This window comes from Epinephelus moara, chromosome 2, assembly GCF_006386435.1.
Source record: "Epinephelus moara isolate mb chromosome 2, YSFRI_EMoa_1.0, whole genome shotgun sequence".
In the NCBI taxonomy this organism is placed as follows: domain Eukaryota; kingdom Metazoa; phylum Chordata; class Actinopteri; order Perciformes; family Serranidae; genus Epinephelus; species Epinephelus moara.
The window spans coordinates 7,937,250-7,954,359 of NC_065507.1; the positions used below are offsets into that span (position 1 = coordinate 7,937,250).

Below are 17,110 nucleotides of genomic sequence, written 5' to 3' on the forward strand. Positions count from 1 at the left end.
CAAAGTTTCCCTGCTTCCCTTCACTGGTTCCTGTACAGCAGGGTCGGTCTTTGTTTCACTGTTATAATCATTAAAAAGCAAAAGCAGCATGTGTATACATTCAGCAGGCTATATCGTCAGTAGCTAGCTAGCTAACCCTACACTTTTCAGGGTTTGATTTTAGTTTTGGAACAGGGAAGAAACGTATATTTTTCCAACCTCTCCAGGTAACGAGTATCACAACGTATACACAATGTGCCCCAGGCACAACATTTAGCTCCAAATCCACAAAACCAGCCTGGAAATGAAGGAAACCTGAAATACAACACAGCTGTATTGTTGACAGATCCTGGTCTGAGTCACCTGATGCTATGTTATGATTGGCCAATCTGTGTCCAGGGGGCAGGACTTAGCCAAGGGTACCGACACCCTCCCACTTCGTCAAATAATCCAACATGAAAATGTATCGTTTCATTACCACGCAGACGACTCACAGACGTACCTTCCCCTGAGATATGGTGACACAAAAAGCCACTGCTGTTTTAGCTTGTCATCAGATTTAAGCTCATACCAAAAAAGTTGTCCAGTACTGCTTCCTCTAAATTAGAACTGTCTCCAAAATTAAACCAACACTCCCAGAACCCAGAAAAAGTCATTTACACATTTACCTTCTCTAGACTTGACTATTGTAACTCCCTTCTTCAGAACTCGGCAGCTGGGCTTCTCTCTGGTTTTAAGAGATGATACTGCATCAACCCAATCCTGGCTTCCCTCCATTGGCTTCCTGTTCATTTTAAAATAGATTTTAAGATCTCACTGATCACTTTTAACTCCTCTGGGTTTGGCCCCAAACTATATGGTGGATATGTTTACTCCATATGACCCAGTTTGTAGCCTTAGATCCTTGGGTAGTGCCTGTCTGGCTGTCCCAAAGTCAGGGCTTAAATCCCTTTAAATCACTTAAAATCACACTTGCTTTTATGTAATGTCATCTTTTTACTCATCTTTTAATCATCTTTCAATCATTCTTTTATTCTGTCTTGATCTCCTTAATAGTATTTTGCATGCATTGCTTTTAATCTTTTTATTGTATTTACTTTTATCGATCAAGTATGCAGAGTATAGTATAATAAACTGATTGTATTGATAGAATTGGGGTTGTAAAGAATCAACCACAAACATATTGCATTGCTATCTTTCAGTAAACAATTTTATATGAGGCCCAGTGACAAACTGCATGTGTTTAAATCTGAGAGTTTCTTCCCTCACAGCTGGTGGACATGTCCTGGCAAGCAGAGATGAAGGATGGCTACTGGCTGGGTAAAGATCACCCTGGGGTCTACCTGGGAGAGAAACAGGCTCTGAATGAGGACTACACACACTCTGGCTTTGACCGTGGTCACCTCAACCCCAACGGACACCATGCAGGTAATGGAGGTTGAAAATGGGTGAGTTTTTGGAGTGAGGTCAGTAGGTGGCAGCAGCCACCACACAAAGCTGTCGGTTGAGTGCAGCAGGGGTGATGTACAGTATCACAGACTTCTGAGAGAAGTAAAGGATTACTGCTTTAAATCAGTGTAATGAATTGAGGGATTCATTTATTTGTTTGATGTTCAGTCCAGTTAATAATAAACTGTACCTTTTTCCATGACTTTCCAGATTTCACAGACACATATGTAAGTGCATTTTAGACGTATTTTGCTGTGATACAACAGGATGAAGGGAAAGTCACAGATAGCTAATCTTTGCATCAGTCTGTTACTCAGAAGCATGGAAGGTTGAATTACTTTAAGGTTTCTGGTTTCTATGGTGTCGTCAACTGGGTGTCTGTGGCGTCTGTTGTCAAAGCAACCATAGGGCAGCTATGGGAAGCTGCAGCCAGAGAAATACTTGGAATCTCATCTCAATTTTAAATCGCAAGGAGGAGTTTATATGCCAGAGGACATACGCAGATACATTTTATTTATTTATTTAATTTAACTTTATTTAACCAGGGAGTCCCATTGCGATTGAAAATCTCTTTTACAAGAGAGACCTGGCTGAGGTAGCAGCCAATCAAAAAACATTTAAAATGCAACAAATGCAACATAAAATACAAAAAAAATCACAATAAAACAACAACAATTCAAACATAGTGACCTCTCAATAGAAATAAGCACGTTTCTTTCACCAGTTTCTTTATGGTGACCTTAAATGCATCGATGGATAGAAGTGTTTCTAATTTCAGATCTTTTTGAAGATTGTTCCATGTCCAAGGTGCAGAGTAGGAAAATACATTTTTCCCCAGATCTGTTAAAACCCTGGGTACATTAAAAAGCAACCACCTGGAGGAGTGTAGCTGGTAACTACCACAGCTGAAACAAAGAGGGGTGCAGAGGTAGGACGAAGTTTGCCCAATGTTACTTTATAGATAAAAATATAACAGTGCTGTTGTCTGCGAGTGGTCAGTGATGTCCAACCCACCAGATCATTAAGAATGTAGCGATGAGTAAGTGACTTTGCATTTGTAATAAAACATGGAGAACATAACATAAACATAAAATGGAGGAGGTGGCATGCATATACAATATGTCACCGTACTTAATTACTAGCTGCCAAGTCTGTTTTATATTTATAGGTTTTACAAAGGCAAAAGGGAATTTCTTATTATTACTTTGTTTTATTCACTTAAGCTCATGATATGAATATTTTTGCTGTGAAATTATTCCTTATTCTGCATGCACTACATTTTTTATAATCCAAAGATTGTTATCACAAGATTAAAAACAATCATTATCATGAGGGAATAAAATTAGAAAATGGCATTTGTGCATGACCTTGTGGTTTTCCTCGGTTTTGCAAATTTAAATATTAAATATGTGAGCAAATGTCAGATGTTAAGGGTATTCGACACTACATTCAAGATAACAGATAATTGTCATCGATGCTGCTCTGATCTGTTCCCGTGGGGTCTTTGCTGCTGCTCTCCCTGCCTTAGGCTTTCCATGTAGGCGCATGGAAGGGCAGAGAAGTGTACTCTCTCACTTTCCACTCAGGTGCACGCAATACAGCAAATAGAAATAAAGTTTTTGTTGACTAAAGTGTGCATGACTAAACTGTATTTTTTTTTCTTGCATAGCTTTCTGTAACTCTCTATTCCTATCTCTTACAGTCCCGAGCCGCAATGCCACTTTCACCCTGACCAACGTGGTTCCTCAGAACCCCAAGCTGAACCAGAACGCCTGGAGGATCCACGAGTCCCAGCTCACTGACCTTTTCAGGGAAAAATGCTCCAAGGCCTACGTGCTGGTTGGAGCCGTTCCCTCTGCTGACAACTGGATCGTGAAAAACAACGTGAAGCGTGTCAACATCCCAGACTATCTGTGGAATGCTTACTGCTGCGTCGACAACAACGGCAGACCGATTCACAGCGGTGGTGCCACAGCGAGGAACACAGAGGACAACTGGGTGGAGAAACTCTCTTTGGATGAACTGGGAGAATTTCTCCAGCAGTTCTCCAATCAGCCAGTAGGGGAGCTGTTTTACAACAACTGTCGGGTATAAAAGATGACAAATAGACAATGAAATAGGAATTTTTGGGGCCATTGACCTTTAATATTACATGACATTTGTATAACCACAAAGATTTTTTTTTTAAAGCATTGATTCAAGCGTGGCAATACAGTAAAAACAAATTGAGTTGTCAACAGTTTTAAGTTTTAACACTAATATATCCCTTATTATTTTATTATTCAACCACAAAATCAGGAATGAAAATAAAGAACAGAGTGATACAGTGACTGTTTGCTTGTGTCTTTTTTATTGGCATAAAGGCAAATAGCAACATACACAACTGAAAACACATTAAGTGTCTGTCTTACAAACACAACGTGAATCAACGGTCATGTTTTTTGAGCTGAGCCACCCCTTTAGGATTACAGTACCATCCAAGAAGCAATGTGTCTCTAACCCTAACCCCAGTGTATAATGATTACATCCCAAACTAACACCCATCTCTCTGCACTTTTAATCAGCTACAGTTTAAATTTTTTGTCATATTTAAGCATGGGGTGGTCACTCCAGCGAGGCATGTTGGAGAGTTTCTCCTCAGTTGCTCTTGTCATATTTAGCCATGGGGTGGTCACTCCAGCGAGGCAGGTTGGAGAGTTTCTCCTCTGTGGCTGTGGCTATGGGCCAGCCCCAGGCTTTGAAGAACCCAGTCAGGTTCTTCCCAACAATCTGGGAGAAGGTCTCAGCGTACAGGTTCATCTTTCCCTCGTTGTCACTGGGATAGTTGCTTATCTTGTGGTAGGCAGCAAACACCTTCTTGAAGGCATCCCAACCAAACTTTTCCTGGAGCTACATGGAAGGAGACAGAGGTCGAAGACAATGTGACTAGACAGTAGATTGATGGAAGTTAATGAGAGAGTTAGCAATTTAACAGAAAAATAGGAAAGTCATAAGAGGCAACTTTATCCACATGACAATGGGGCTCAGTCCAGAGTGAGATATCTGAACAACTATTGGATTGATAGCGATGAACTTAATAATTATGTCATCTTTAACAAGCGGGACCATATTAAAATTCTTCTTGTCCAACACAAAAGACCTCTTCAGAAAAATTAATGGGTGTTGAAGACGTCTTGGCAAGATGTTCCACAGTCAGCCCTACAACCTGTTTACACCTTATACCTGAACGTGATGTTCATTATGGATCCATCCATCCATCATGAGCGCAGAATTCCAGTGACCAAAAAACACTCAGGTTAAGAGCAGAGAGGCTGTTTCTCCACAATCTTTCCTCACCAGGTTTTTTTCAAAATACAGTAATTCTCTTTTACCTGCAGATATGTCTCCAGGGCCGTCCACACATGCCAGTCGCTGAGTTTTCTGCCCCCTTTAACATAATGGTCTACAGTGTTCTTCCGTTCTGTTGAGGTCATAGATGGATGAGCCTGCATTGAAGACATAGCACTCATTATATTATAATGTTAACTGAGGGGAAATAGCAGAACTGAGAACCATGTGATCACAAAAAGAGATAAGTAGTGGTTGTCTGTTAATATAAAAATTTGTCACAATACACAATGACACTTAGAAACCTGGCTTTTCTGGGCCTGGTCATTTGGCAAAAGCAAAACTGACTGATTACCTTTTCCCTGTTGATCCCCAGTACCTCTTCATGCACATACACCGACCACAGGTTGTTTGTGGCCTCTCCGGTGTGTGGTCTGAACTCCCAGGGGGCTCTCTGCTGGTTGTGTCCCAGTTCATGAATTTCACCCCACAGGACCACAGTCCTGTCATCACCTACTCTGAAGACTTCACTTACAGTATATGTGTGCATCATGACAGGATAGCCTGAATGCATCAGACCTGGATGGAGAGAACAGTAAACACACAGGATATATGACTTAAATCTTATTCATTTATAAATAGTTTTAAGGGTTCAAATAACAGACCCACCATTCTCACCATTACAGCACATGTGGCTGAGAAATGCAGCTGACTGAATGTGTGAGAATGTGACAGCAAAACACACTTACCAGCAGAAATCTGCACATCTGCCACAAAGCGTTCTTTGCGTGGCAATTTATGTGGTATGGCAGCCAGGTCAGCGACACCTTTCATGATCTCATCCCATACTGCTGCCACCTTTTCAGGGTGCTCCAGGCCTCGAACAAAATCTGACGGTGCACTTATGATGATGTTGTCACACTCCAACTCTGCCCAGGGTGCAGGAGCTGTGCGCAGCGACGACCATTCAGCTGCTGTTGTAACACCTGAAGTGAACAGGTGGGTGTTGGTGGGGGTGAAATTAAAAACAGATTAATCGAACCATGGGCTGTCAATATATTGGAAAAAATAGAACGTACAAACAGGACCAGGAACCTGGTTCCCAGGCAGNCAAAGTTTCCCTGCTTCCCTTCACTGGTTCCTGTACAGCAGGGTCGGTCTTTGTTTCACTGTTATAATCATTAAAAAGCAAAAGCAGCATGTGTATACATTCAGCAGGCTATATCGTCAGTAGCTAGCTAGCTAACCCTACACTTTTCAGGGTTTGATTTTAGTTTTGGAACAGGGAAGAAACGTATATTTTTCCAACCTCTCCAGGTAACGAGTATCACAACGTATACACAATGTGCCCCAGGCACAACATTTAGCTCCAAATCCACAAAACCAGCCTGGAAATGAAGGAAACCTGAAATACAACACAGCTGTATTGTTGACAGATCCTGGTCTGAGTCACCTGATGCTATGTTATGATTGGCCAATCTGTGTCCAGGGGGCAGGACTTAGCCAAGGGTACCGACACCCTCCCACTTCGTCAAATAATCCAACATGAAAATGTATCGTTTCATTACCACGCAGACGACTCACAGACGTACCTTCCCCTGAGATATGGTGACACAAAAAGCCACTGCTGTTTTAGCTTGTCATCAGATTTAAGCTCATACCAAAAAAGTTGTCCAGTACTGCTTCCTCTAAATTAGAACTGTCTCCAAAATTAAACCAACACTCCCAGAACCCAGAAAAAGTCATTTACACATTTACCTTCTCTAGACTTGACTATTGTAACTCCCTTCTTCAGAACTCGGCAGCTGGGCTTCTCTCTGGTTTTAAGAGATGATACTGCATCAACCCAATCCTGGCTTCCCTCCATTGGCTTCCTGTTCATTTTAAAATAGATTTTAAGATCTCACTGATCACTTTTAACTCCTCTGGGTTTGGCCCCAAACTATATGGTGGATATGTTTACTCCATATGACCCAGTTTGTAGCCTTAGATCCTTGGGTAGTGCCTGTCTGGCTGTCCCAAAGTCAGGGCTTAAATCCCTTTAAATCACTTAAAATCACACTTGCTTTTATGTAATGTCATCTTTTTACTCATCTTTTAATCATCTTTCAATCATTCTTTTATTCTGTCTTGATCTCCTTAATAGTATTTTGCATGCATTGCTTTTAATCTTTTTATTGTATTTACTTTTATCGATCAAGTATGCAGAGTATAGTATAATAAACTGATTGTATTGATAGAATTGGGGTTGTAAAGAATCAACCACAAACATATTGCATTGCTATCTTTCAGTAAACAATTTTATATGAGGCCCAGTGACAAACTGCATGTGTTTAAATCTGAGAGTTTCTTCCCTCACAGCTGGTGGACATGTCCTGGCAAGCAGAGATGAAGGATGGCTACTGGCTGGGTAAAGATCACCCTGGGGTCTACCTGGGAGAGAAACAGGCTCTGAATGAGGACTACACACACTCTGGCTTTGACCGTGGTCACCTCAACCCCAACGGACACCATGCAGGTAATGGAGGTTGAAAATGGGTGAGTTTTTGGAGTGAGGTCAGTAGGTGGCAGCAGCCACCACACAAAGCTGTCGGTTGAGTGCAGCAGGGGTGATGTACAGTATCACAGACTTCTGAGAGAAGTAAAGGATTACTGCTTTAAATCAGTGTAATGAATTGAGGGATTCATTTATTTGTTTGATGTTCAGTCCAGTTAATAATAAACTGTACCTTTTTCCATGACTTTCCAGATTTCACAGACACATATGTAAGTGCATTTTAGACGTATTTTGCTGTGATACAACAGGATGAAGGGAAAGTCACAGATAGCTAATCTTTGCATCAGTCTGTTACTCAGAAGCATGGAAGGTTGAATTACTTTAAGGTTTCTGGTTTCTATGGTGTCGTCAACTGGGTGTCTGTGGCGTCTGTTGTCAAAGCAACCATAGGGCAGCTATGGGAAGCTGCAGCCAGAGAAATACTTGGAATCTCATCTCAATTTTAAATCGCAAGGAGGAGTTTATATGCCAGAGGACATACGCAGATACATTTTATTTATTTATTTAATTTAACTTTATTTAACCAGGGAGTCCCATTGCGATTGAAAATCTCTTTTACAAGAGAGACCTGGCTGAGGTAGCAGCCAATCAAAAAACATTTAAAATGCAACAAATGCAACATAAAATACAAAAAAAATCACAATAAAACAACAACAATTCAAACATAGTGACCTCTCAATAGAAATAAGCACGTTTCTTTCACCAGTTTCTTTATGGTGACCTTAAATGCATCGATGGATAGAAGTGTTTCTAATTTCAGATCTTTTTGAAGATTGTTCCATGTCCAAGGTGCAGAGTAGGAAAATACATTTTTCCCCAGATCTGTTAAAACCCTGGGTACATTAAAAAGCAACCACCTGGAGGAGTGTAGCTGGTAACTACCACAGCTGAAACAAAGAGGGGTGCAGAGGTAGGACGAAGTTTGCCCAATGTTACTTTATAGATAAAAATATAACAGTGCTGTTGTCTGCGAGTGGTCAGTGATGTCCAACCCACCAGATCATTAAGAATGTAGCGATGAGTAAGTGACTTTGCATTTGTAATAAAACATGGAGAACATAACATAAACATAAAATGGAGGAGGTGGCATGCATATACAATATGTCACCGTACTTAATTACTAGCTGCCAAGTCTGTTTTATATTTATAGGTTTTACAAAGGCAAAAGGGAATTTCTTATTATTACTTTGTTTTATTCACTTAAGCTCATGATATGAATATTTTTGCTGTGAAATTATTCCTTATTCTGCATGCACTACATTTTTTATAATCCAAAGATTGTTATCACAAGATTAAAAACAATCATTATCATGAGGGAATAAAATTAGAAAATGGCATTTGTGCATGACCTTGTGGTTTTCCTCGGTTTTGCAAATTTAAATATTAAATATGTGAGCAAATGTCAGATGTTAAGGGTATTCGACACTACATTCAAGATAACAGATAATTGTCATCGATGCTGCTCTGATCTGTTCCCGTGGGGTCTTTGCTGCTGCTCTCCCTGCCTTAGGCTTTCCATGTAGGCGCATGGAAGGGCAGAGAAGTGTACTCTCTCACTTTCCACNCACACTGCAGATAACCAGCCACAAGTAGCCTTAAGTAAAGATCTTAGGAAAGACATGACATACTGTATTCACACCTAATACACAATACACACAGGGGAATTAATTTTGTGCCTAATTTAACTCAAGACAGACTTCTCTGTTCATTTAAAGACACTGTAAGACCATTCATTCAGACTGCACCTCTATTGTCAGAAGTGCTTCATGTCCGATCACAATGACTCGTCCCTTCCCATAGTAGCCTCCTGCCAGGAACACCCTTCCATCCTCAGTGGTACCAATGGGGAAGGCCAGTGGTCCGTGGACCAGAACCTCAGATGACAGGGCATCTGCCCAGTCAAACTCTGAAATCCCCTGGAGTAAGAACTCCAGGTCATCTTCAAAATTTTTTCCAAGACTGTATTAGAAAAAAGAAGAGGGATAGAGAGACACAGGGGGAGATGGGTGAAACAGGAGAACACACTTCAAACTATTTAGATTCAGTCACAAACATGAAAGAGGAATATACACTTACCGTAAAGCCTTCCATGAGGAGGGGATCTGAGGGTGGACAGGTATGATCTCTGCATTCCCATAATCTGTAGAGAAGTAGATCCCTGCCACACCAGACACTTTATTCCCTGGGAATTGTAGAACTGTGTTCTCTTTAGGATGAGTTGAAGCCCAGTGCCATGCCTGCCCCGCTATCAGCACTCCTCCTCCAGCTTTCAGAAATGCCACCAGCTCCTTCACATCTGCACCCACGCTGTAGGCATCTGTCACATACACACCAACCCCCACTTTGTCACTGAAGGCCTCAACAACTTTGGCTTGGAAGCTAGACTTGCTGAGGTTATCAGCAACTGCCTTGCTGTTTTGTTGGAACCCCACAGACAGGTTGTCAGAGCCATCTCCTCTCAGCCAGGTCAGAGCATTCTCTACCAGAGCAGGAAAGGTGTACAGGTAGGTCTCATGACCCAGGACCACAATCCTCCCACAGCCAAACAGAGAGGCTGCCATCAGGACCTGGCCCTGGCTGTTCATTGCTAAAGGAAAGGCATCGTCTCCAGTTAGCACCAGGTCACAGGGAACACTGGAGCCCCGGAGGTCCAGCTCTTTCAAACCTTTCATCAGGGACATGTAGGCCCCGTTGTGGTAGGACTGGGTGGGATGAGTGGACATGATGAAACAACTGATGCTTGGAAGGTTGGATGAAGAGGGTGGAACAGATTTAAATCACGTTAATGAGTGAAAGTAAACAGTTGTACAGAGGTGTGATGTGTCAGTCAGGCTGTCCTGTGGGAACAGAAAGATTATTAACAGAGCTTAACATAAACAGTTTGACACATTTACAACAATAAAGATAAATTGTTAAAATGTCTACAATTGGTTCAGAAATGGTAAAAAATACAAATCAGCAGTTGTCGATCCATTAAAGATCAAGAGTTTGTAGGTTTAAATTTAATCCAAAAACTACAGAAATAAAACAAACACTGGTCTTCACCTGAAAGTTAATTTGGTCAAATAATTGGATCGAGGCACAGCAGTTTTCCAAACAAAACACTGTCTGACCAGATTAAAGAAAGACAGTGAGAGAGCAGGACATGGGGGACTATTTAAAGGGAAATTGACAGAGAATAAGGGGAGGGACTTGAGTGAAAAGAGAGGATGGATGAGATCAGGTACACTGGCCACTTGACTAGCCAACATCCTGGAAACAGGAACTTACTGAGGAAATGTAACCACAATGTTGTAATTTTAATGTATTTCAGAATATTACAGTAACAAACTTTACATCTGTGATTCTGAAGAACTGGTTTGCTAAGAGAGAACTGTTTACACAATGTCTGCTGGGAGTGCACCCAGGGTGACACTGTTGTCGGTTTTCTCAATTCGTATGTTTGTATTTGTGTTATGAAAAGGTATTAGTGGTTATCAGGTATTAAGAGGTGCAGTGGTGTAAATGTGTGGTTGACTGATAGTGAGGAGAGTGTATTTATGTGATAGTTTGATTAGTGATGTATTATTATAGCTTGGGCCTGGGAGGTAGGGCTAGTCAAGTGTCTTCCTAATCCTTTTCATATTCAACTGTATTCTTCTTTTAATCCTGACAGTCTGAATGTACTGCATGACTGTTTGTCTGCAATTAATGACTGGATGGTCAACAATTTCCTCCAGCTCAATGCTGCTAAGACCGAGGTCCTTATTGCCTAACTGTACTGGGTCCCTGAATTCAAATATCCGCTCTAAAATGAGAAATCTCTGAGTTATTTTTGACCAGGTCATGCACTTTAATAAACACATCCATGCATTGACCCGTACATGAACTGAGATTTGTTGTATCACATGCTGAACTAGAAATGATCACTCATACCTTTGTGTCATCACATCTGGATCACGCCATATTATTCCTGTCCTGGCCTTCCTACACTGGCTTCCTGTCAGCTTTAGGATCCAGTTCAAAATCCTTGTTTTAACAGAGCCCTTCATGGTCAGGCCAATCACAGCCTGTTCGCAGTTCCTCGCACTAGGCTCAGAACTAGAGGTGACCGGTCCTTTGAGTCCATTGCGCCCAGATTGTGGAATGCCCTCCCACAGACTTTGAGAGTCGCTTTGAGAGTCATTTTGTGTCTCTGTATGTTTGTATGTATGTATTCTTGGTTTGTGTTTTAATCCTGTGAAGCACTTTGTGAGTTCTCTCTGTGAGAAGTGCTGTACAAATAAATTTTACTTACTTACTTTTCGATCATGAAATGTTAATTTATGTTTCTCATTGTAAGTCTGTTCATGATTGTTGATCTGTTTTGTAGGATTTTTTTCTACAATATATTCTTTTTTTAAAGAATGTTTGAAATAAATAAATCAAATCAAATAAAAAAATTCTACTCATAAAAATGATGCTTGTTTTTGGAGAAAACACACTGAAACAGAAAGGTCATCGTAATTAATGTGGCTTATACACACACGCTACAAAAGGTTTTGGATTCTATGTTGCTCTTATTAAAGTCATTCAGCAATCAGGAGTGAGAATATGAGAGGAAAATAAACACCACTTTGGCATCCTTAGTTTCAGAAACACAATGTTTGCCTACTGAACAGGTAGATAAATGTAACTACAGTGCAGCTGAATAAGTATAAATATAAATAAAAATAGAATATAAATGCTTTTTAATAACTGTACTGTTTGTATTATTTTACTATGCCAATCACAACATGGATATGTGTGCCTACGGGACAGCAGACATTGCATAGACACTTCTCACTTAGTGAACTTTCGTGAACTCTTTACAATAGCAGAAGTAAATGAGTGGTTTGTAACCATGTGAAATATGTGACATTGCAGTATTGTTTTTCACTTTTCTCAGGATAGTCCCTCTTTCGCAAACTTGTTTTCTCAGTAAAAACGTCTAGACATCGACCAAACTCCAGCAAAAGTAAACTGAAGTTCACTTTTTATTGTTTTACTTTGTTTCTTGCTTGTAGCGAGTTTTATTGAAATTAGTATAAAGGCTGAGCACTCAAGGTCCATATCAAATATAGTACAGTATATTCACCTTAAGTTGCATGCCATTGATTTTACACAAGATTAGACTTCTTTCAGGGAGAGTACAACTCAGACTGTGAAAACAGTTGGAGTGTATGCTGTCCTCTGTGGCTCGCTGAATGACAAACTGTTATATTAGAAAGTTATTCACTATTTAGACATCCAAGGTTATCTGAATGCAATGATTCCACATTTCAACTGCTGTATTTCATGCTGGTCTCAGGCAGACAAAGTGGATGTTCCCTCCATTAACAGCTTGAAAAGCTTCTTGTACTGCACTGTTTGTATTTTCATACATGTTGTACACTTCATGTGCTATGAGTAGTGAAAGTTCAAGGAAAATCTGATCGCATCAGACTATTTTAAAGAAGTAAAATGAATCAGAAATCTGTTTTTATATTGTATTTGTTCAAAACATTTGCATTGTGCAGTAAGCACAGTTTTAGTCATTGTATCATAACCGACTGTGCAGAGAGTACAATTTGCAACACTTACAGTGCACTGAATAATTTGTATAAATCAGCCTGATCGACGACCACCTTAAAAACATAGCAAGACTTAGAAGACTCATGTCTCAGCAAGACTTAGAGAAACTTGTTCACACCTTCGTCTTTAGGAATATTGATTATTTTAATAGTTTCTTTCTGCAACTTATTCAGAACACTGCTGTCCCAGGTCTCAGAGCTTTGCGCTGGCTTCCTGTGCCTGAAGTAACTGATTGCAACATACCACTGTTGATCTAAAAGGCACTGAATGTCCACACTTTCCTCTAAAACAAACAAAAAATTACCCTTTTATTTTGCAAAAACCTAAGTGATCTTATTAAAAAAATTACACGTGACCAATGATAGATTGTAGAAACGTGAAGTCTCTGAAGCAAACACAACTGATGTTCAACGTTTTTCTTATTGAAAAGCAGATCATTTGCAGAAAAAAAGTGATAAATAAAGTAATATTCAATTATTCATTTACATTATTGTTAAAAAAAACACTCCTTTGAGCTAGTTTAGTTAGTTCCTTATTATGTGATCACTTCAGGCCTTGCACCTGTTGCCATTGTACTTGCACCAGGTAGTGACTACGCAATGACCGCTCCCCTCCCAGCAGATCTGCATTGTGCAATAACTATCTGAGAGAAGTCATATTCCAAAGAATCACTGTTTTGCAACTTGTAAAAAAGTGTTGTTTCCTCCCTCCTCTCTGTGTGAACAGGAGAGAGACTCAGGTCTGTTTGGAGACACCGTTTAGAGAAACAAAGTCCACAAGATAACAGGATATGAAACCAAAACCCAGGATCATAACAAAAATAAATAAAGAAATAAAATTTGACTAATCATTTTCTTGCTTTAAAATTACATGTTTTTACAGCGACAAAAACGCTTTCATAACAAAACAGCCAAAAAGACAAGCACAACATTACCTTCTGTTAGCTGCTTCCTGCACATTGTGAACAGAAAGTACAGCACTGTGTTGCTAACATTCTTACATGGATGGGGTTCCTACTTACCCCATAAACATAATAGGGGTAAACGAAAAAAAAAAATTATAATTATTTTTTAACAGTTTCGACAGATAATTGATTATGACAAAACGTTTGAAGAATAGCAGGATGTTAAAGGCTTATCGTAATGAAGTGAATAATTAGTTGTTCCTTTGTGATGAGTGTGCATATCGCTGTACGTTGCAAAAATAGTTTTTGCTTCAATGTATGTTTCTCCTATCCTTTTTTTTGAGCATTACGTTATTCTGCATCATTAATAAACCACTGCACTGATTAGTCAAACACACTGAACCATGCTTACTCAGTTTTGTCTCATCTAACAAATACCACAACACTGTAACTTACTCTTTGACTCACAGTGACTGCAAACAGATTTTTATTCCAAAGAATGATTCAATGACTGTACTGATAGAAACATACATAACTTAAAATAACTCAAGGCTGACTTTTGGTTTCACACGGGACACAAACTCCAGTCTCCTGAGTCAAAGTCCTGTGTTTGTTTGACCTGTCCACATCTCCATCCACATTCCTACAAAGACTTTGTCGCTCTTTGAGCAGGATTTATACTTTTGAGTCAAAGTGACGCTGTACCTATGGCTATGGCGTAACCTGATGTGCACCTCCCCAGGAATGTAACTACAAGTTGCAGCGATGCAAGCCTCCTGTCTATTTTTGTAAGCTGAAACCATTTCCCTCAGTGGAAACAAGTAGTAGTATAGTAGTAAGTAAGTAAGTAAGTAAGTAGTAGTATAGTAGTAAATAGTTATATAGTGGGTTATATACAAATCATTGTGTTACTTTTTATAGATATAAGTCATGGATGTCTAAAGAGAACTGGATAGAGCATTGGAAGAGAGTGTTTCATTCCTATAAAAGTTGCTCTGTTGTTCATAAAGCCAAAAAATGGAATGAAATTACCCAGATCATCTGCATCATGGGGCCCATAGAGCGGGTGCACCAGAGACTTTTGCTGGCTGGGCAGCTAACTTCCAGTTTAGCCCTCCAGTAACTAGAACCGGGATAAAAACGATTCAATTGTGTGGCTCTTCTAGACTTTCTAATGTTATCAAACCAAATGGATCAAATACTAGTAGTGAAACAAGTCATTTCATGGGGGTTTTGACACTCAAAGAAATGTATGTCTGTTTCACAATGTTAGTCTATTGGAAAAAGTCTTTTTGGGCGCGACATCATCATGTGACAGAACCAGACATTGTAATTCCACATTTGACCACTATGTAAAATTAGCTTCAAAGCTTGACACTGTGCCAGGGGACTGGGTGTAAGTACAAACAGTGAATGTACTATGGAGTACTATATTAGTGGACTGATCACTTTTCCAAACCTTATATTCCATGTATTTTTTCACAAAACACCAAGAATTTAATTTTTGCTAAATCCTTTAATGGAGCCTATTTCAAATAATTCTGCAGCAGCCCGATTACTAGAACTAAAAAAACACAAAATTGGTCAGCATAGAACCACAAACTACTGTCTTACAGTCATTACAACTTGCATGAGGACACTGGATGCAGCTTTCCACATACTCCACATACTTACTTCCCCAAAATATAATCCTCATCATTAGTTGTTTCATCATGATGAGTATGCATATCGCTGTATATTTTTTGAGCATTACATTATTCTGCATCATTAATAAACGTATGCACTGATTAGTCAAACACACTGAACCATGCTTCTCAGCTATATCTCATCTTACCAAAACCACAAAACTGTATCTCACTGTTTGACTTACTGTAACTGCAAACTGTGTTTTTTTTTTCCTAAGAAAGTTTTGAAATATGCCAGATTTTCAAAATAAGTATTATGCAACACTTCCAAAGTAGTGTAGTCTTGCTGTCTTGCTATTGCCTTTTTATTATTATATTTATTAGTATGTTCTTATTGTTGAACTTGTTTTTATATTTGAATCTGTGTGCTTTTTTACTGTACTGTTGGACATACACATGTATGTACATATATATATATATATATATATATATATATATATATATAGACACACCACACCTGATCCTGTTGTCTTACACACACACTCTTTGTCTCTTTTCTTATCAAAAGTCAGTGTGCATCCCCCTGAAACCACGAACTGTAACCATATTTCTTTCCCAGTGAACTGCAACTTCAGTGTCTGCAATTCTCTGTCCCTCTGTTTAATAATGCCTTGTCACAGTGAGGAACATAGAGGAACGCCAGTTGGAGAGGCTCTCTAAATGAATTTTGAGAATTCCTCCAGCAGTTCTACAACCAACCAGCAGGGGAGCTGTTTTACAACAACTGCAGGACAAATGAAGGGTGAAGGGAATGTTTATTGAAATCTTTTCCAGAGAAAGTAAAGGCAAATATCAACATCAACAAATTCTAAACATATTATTCATCATATAAACACAGCCTGAGTCACTTACCATAAATGTGGAAAAGAAATTGCCATCTTACCCTCACATGAATCATCCACACATCTGTAAAAGCATGAGAGTTAATATGACCCAACCAGGAAGCCCAAGATTCACCTTTAACCTGGAAGATGCTACCTTAAAAATCTTCCAAACATGTTGCTGCAGGCAAATAGATGTGCGATGAGGCACTAACTGTCGACAGCAGCACAGGGACTAATTTTGCATGATCGAACAAAGCAAGTGAACAGTTTCAGTTTAAACCTGATAAATATTGTGTCTGATTAATGGCCTCTGGGTTTTTGTTTTACACACACGTTCTGTGCACCAAGTGAATGATAACTGTACCAGTGTATGGATTTTCTGTTTTGGGCTATTGTAGAAAAGACACAGCAAACTTGGTGGAAGAGATTCAAAAACAAAAACACAACGATTCTTGGTGTAAAATAATAAAAATATGCATAAAAATAATTATGAATATGATGTTCCATTTCTGCCAATATATCCCCCTAAATGCTACACATTAAAAGCTGTATGGTCAAGTATGTATCTCCTGGCAAAAAAAAATTCAACAGCAGCAACAAAAGAAAACACAGTCGCTAAAGTCCCGTAAAGTGATTTCTTTTTTTATATTGTGCTCATAAGATGATAACTTATTTGTACAAGATAATTAACTTGTGCGCACAAAATAAAAAACTTTCACCTTTCTGGACTTTCAGAGCTCCATATTAAGGACTGGTCGGTGGTCGCTCCACCATCAGGAATGAAAATAACAGAGGGATACAGTGACAGTTTGCT

At 39.4% G+C, this 17,110-nt stretch overlaps 2 protein-coding genes across 2 annotated transcripts in view; one reads left to right on the plus strand and one right to left on the minus strand.

The window, feature by feature from the left end:
• si:dkey-243k1.3 (endonuclease domain-containing 1 protein-like) overlaps positions 1-3,758 on the plus strand; it is a 5,150-nt gene extending 1,392 nt beyond the window's left edge. Inside the window, exons 5-6 of the mRNA XM_050055117.1 lie at positions 1,251-1,407; positions 3,131-3,758. Of these exons, the coding sequence (XP_049911074.1) occupies positions 1,251-1,407; positions 3,131-3,522 (549 nt within the window). The 3' untranslated portion in view covers positions 3,523-3,758. The remainder of the gene's footprint in view (positions 1-1,250; positions 1,408-3,130) is intronic.
• Position 3,759: 1 nt separating this feature from the next.
• Positions 3,760-10,444, minus strand: LOC126400925 (TRPM8 channel-associated factor homolog). Its single transcript, XM_050061932.1, has 8 exons — positions 10,358-10,444; positions 9,389-10,149; positions 9,053-9,271; positions 8,941-8,951; positions 5,505-5,741; positions 5,111-5,334; positions 4,800-4,913; positions 3,760-4,317 (listed from the first exon to the last, which is right to left on the minus strand). Exons 2-8 carry the CDS (start codon positions 10,033-10,035, stop codon positions 4,066-4,068), a joined length of 1,704 nt encoding a protein of 567 aa, XP_049917889.1. The 5' UTR covers positions 10,036-10,149; positions 10,358-10,444; the 3' UTR covers positions 3,760-4,065.
• Positions 10,445-17,110: the final 6,666 nt, after the last annotated feature.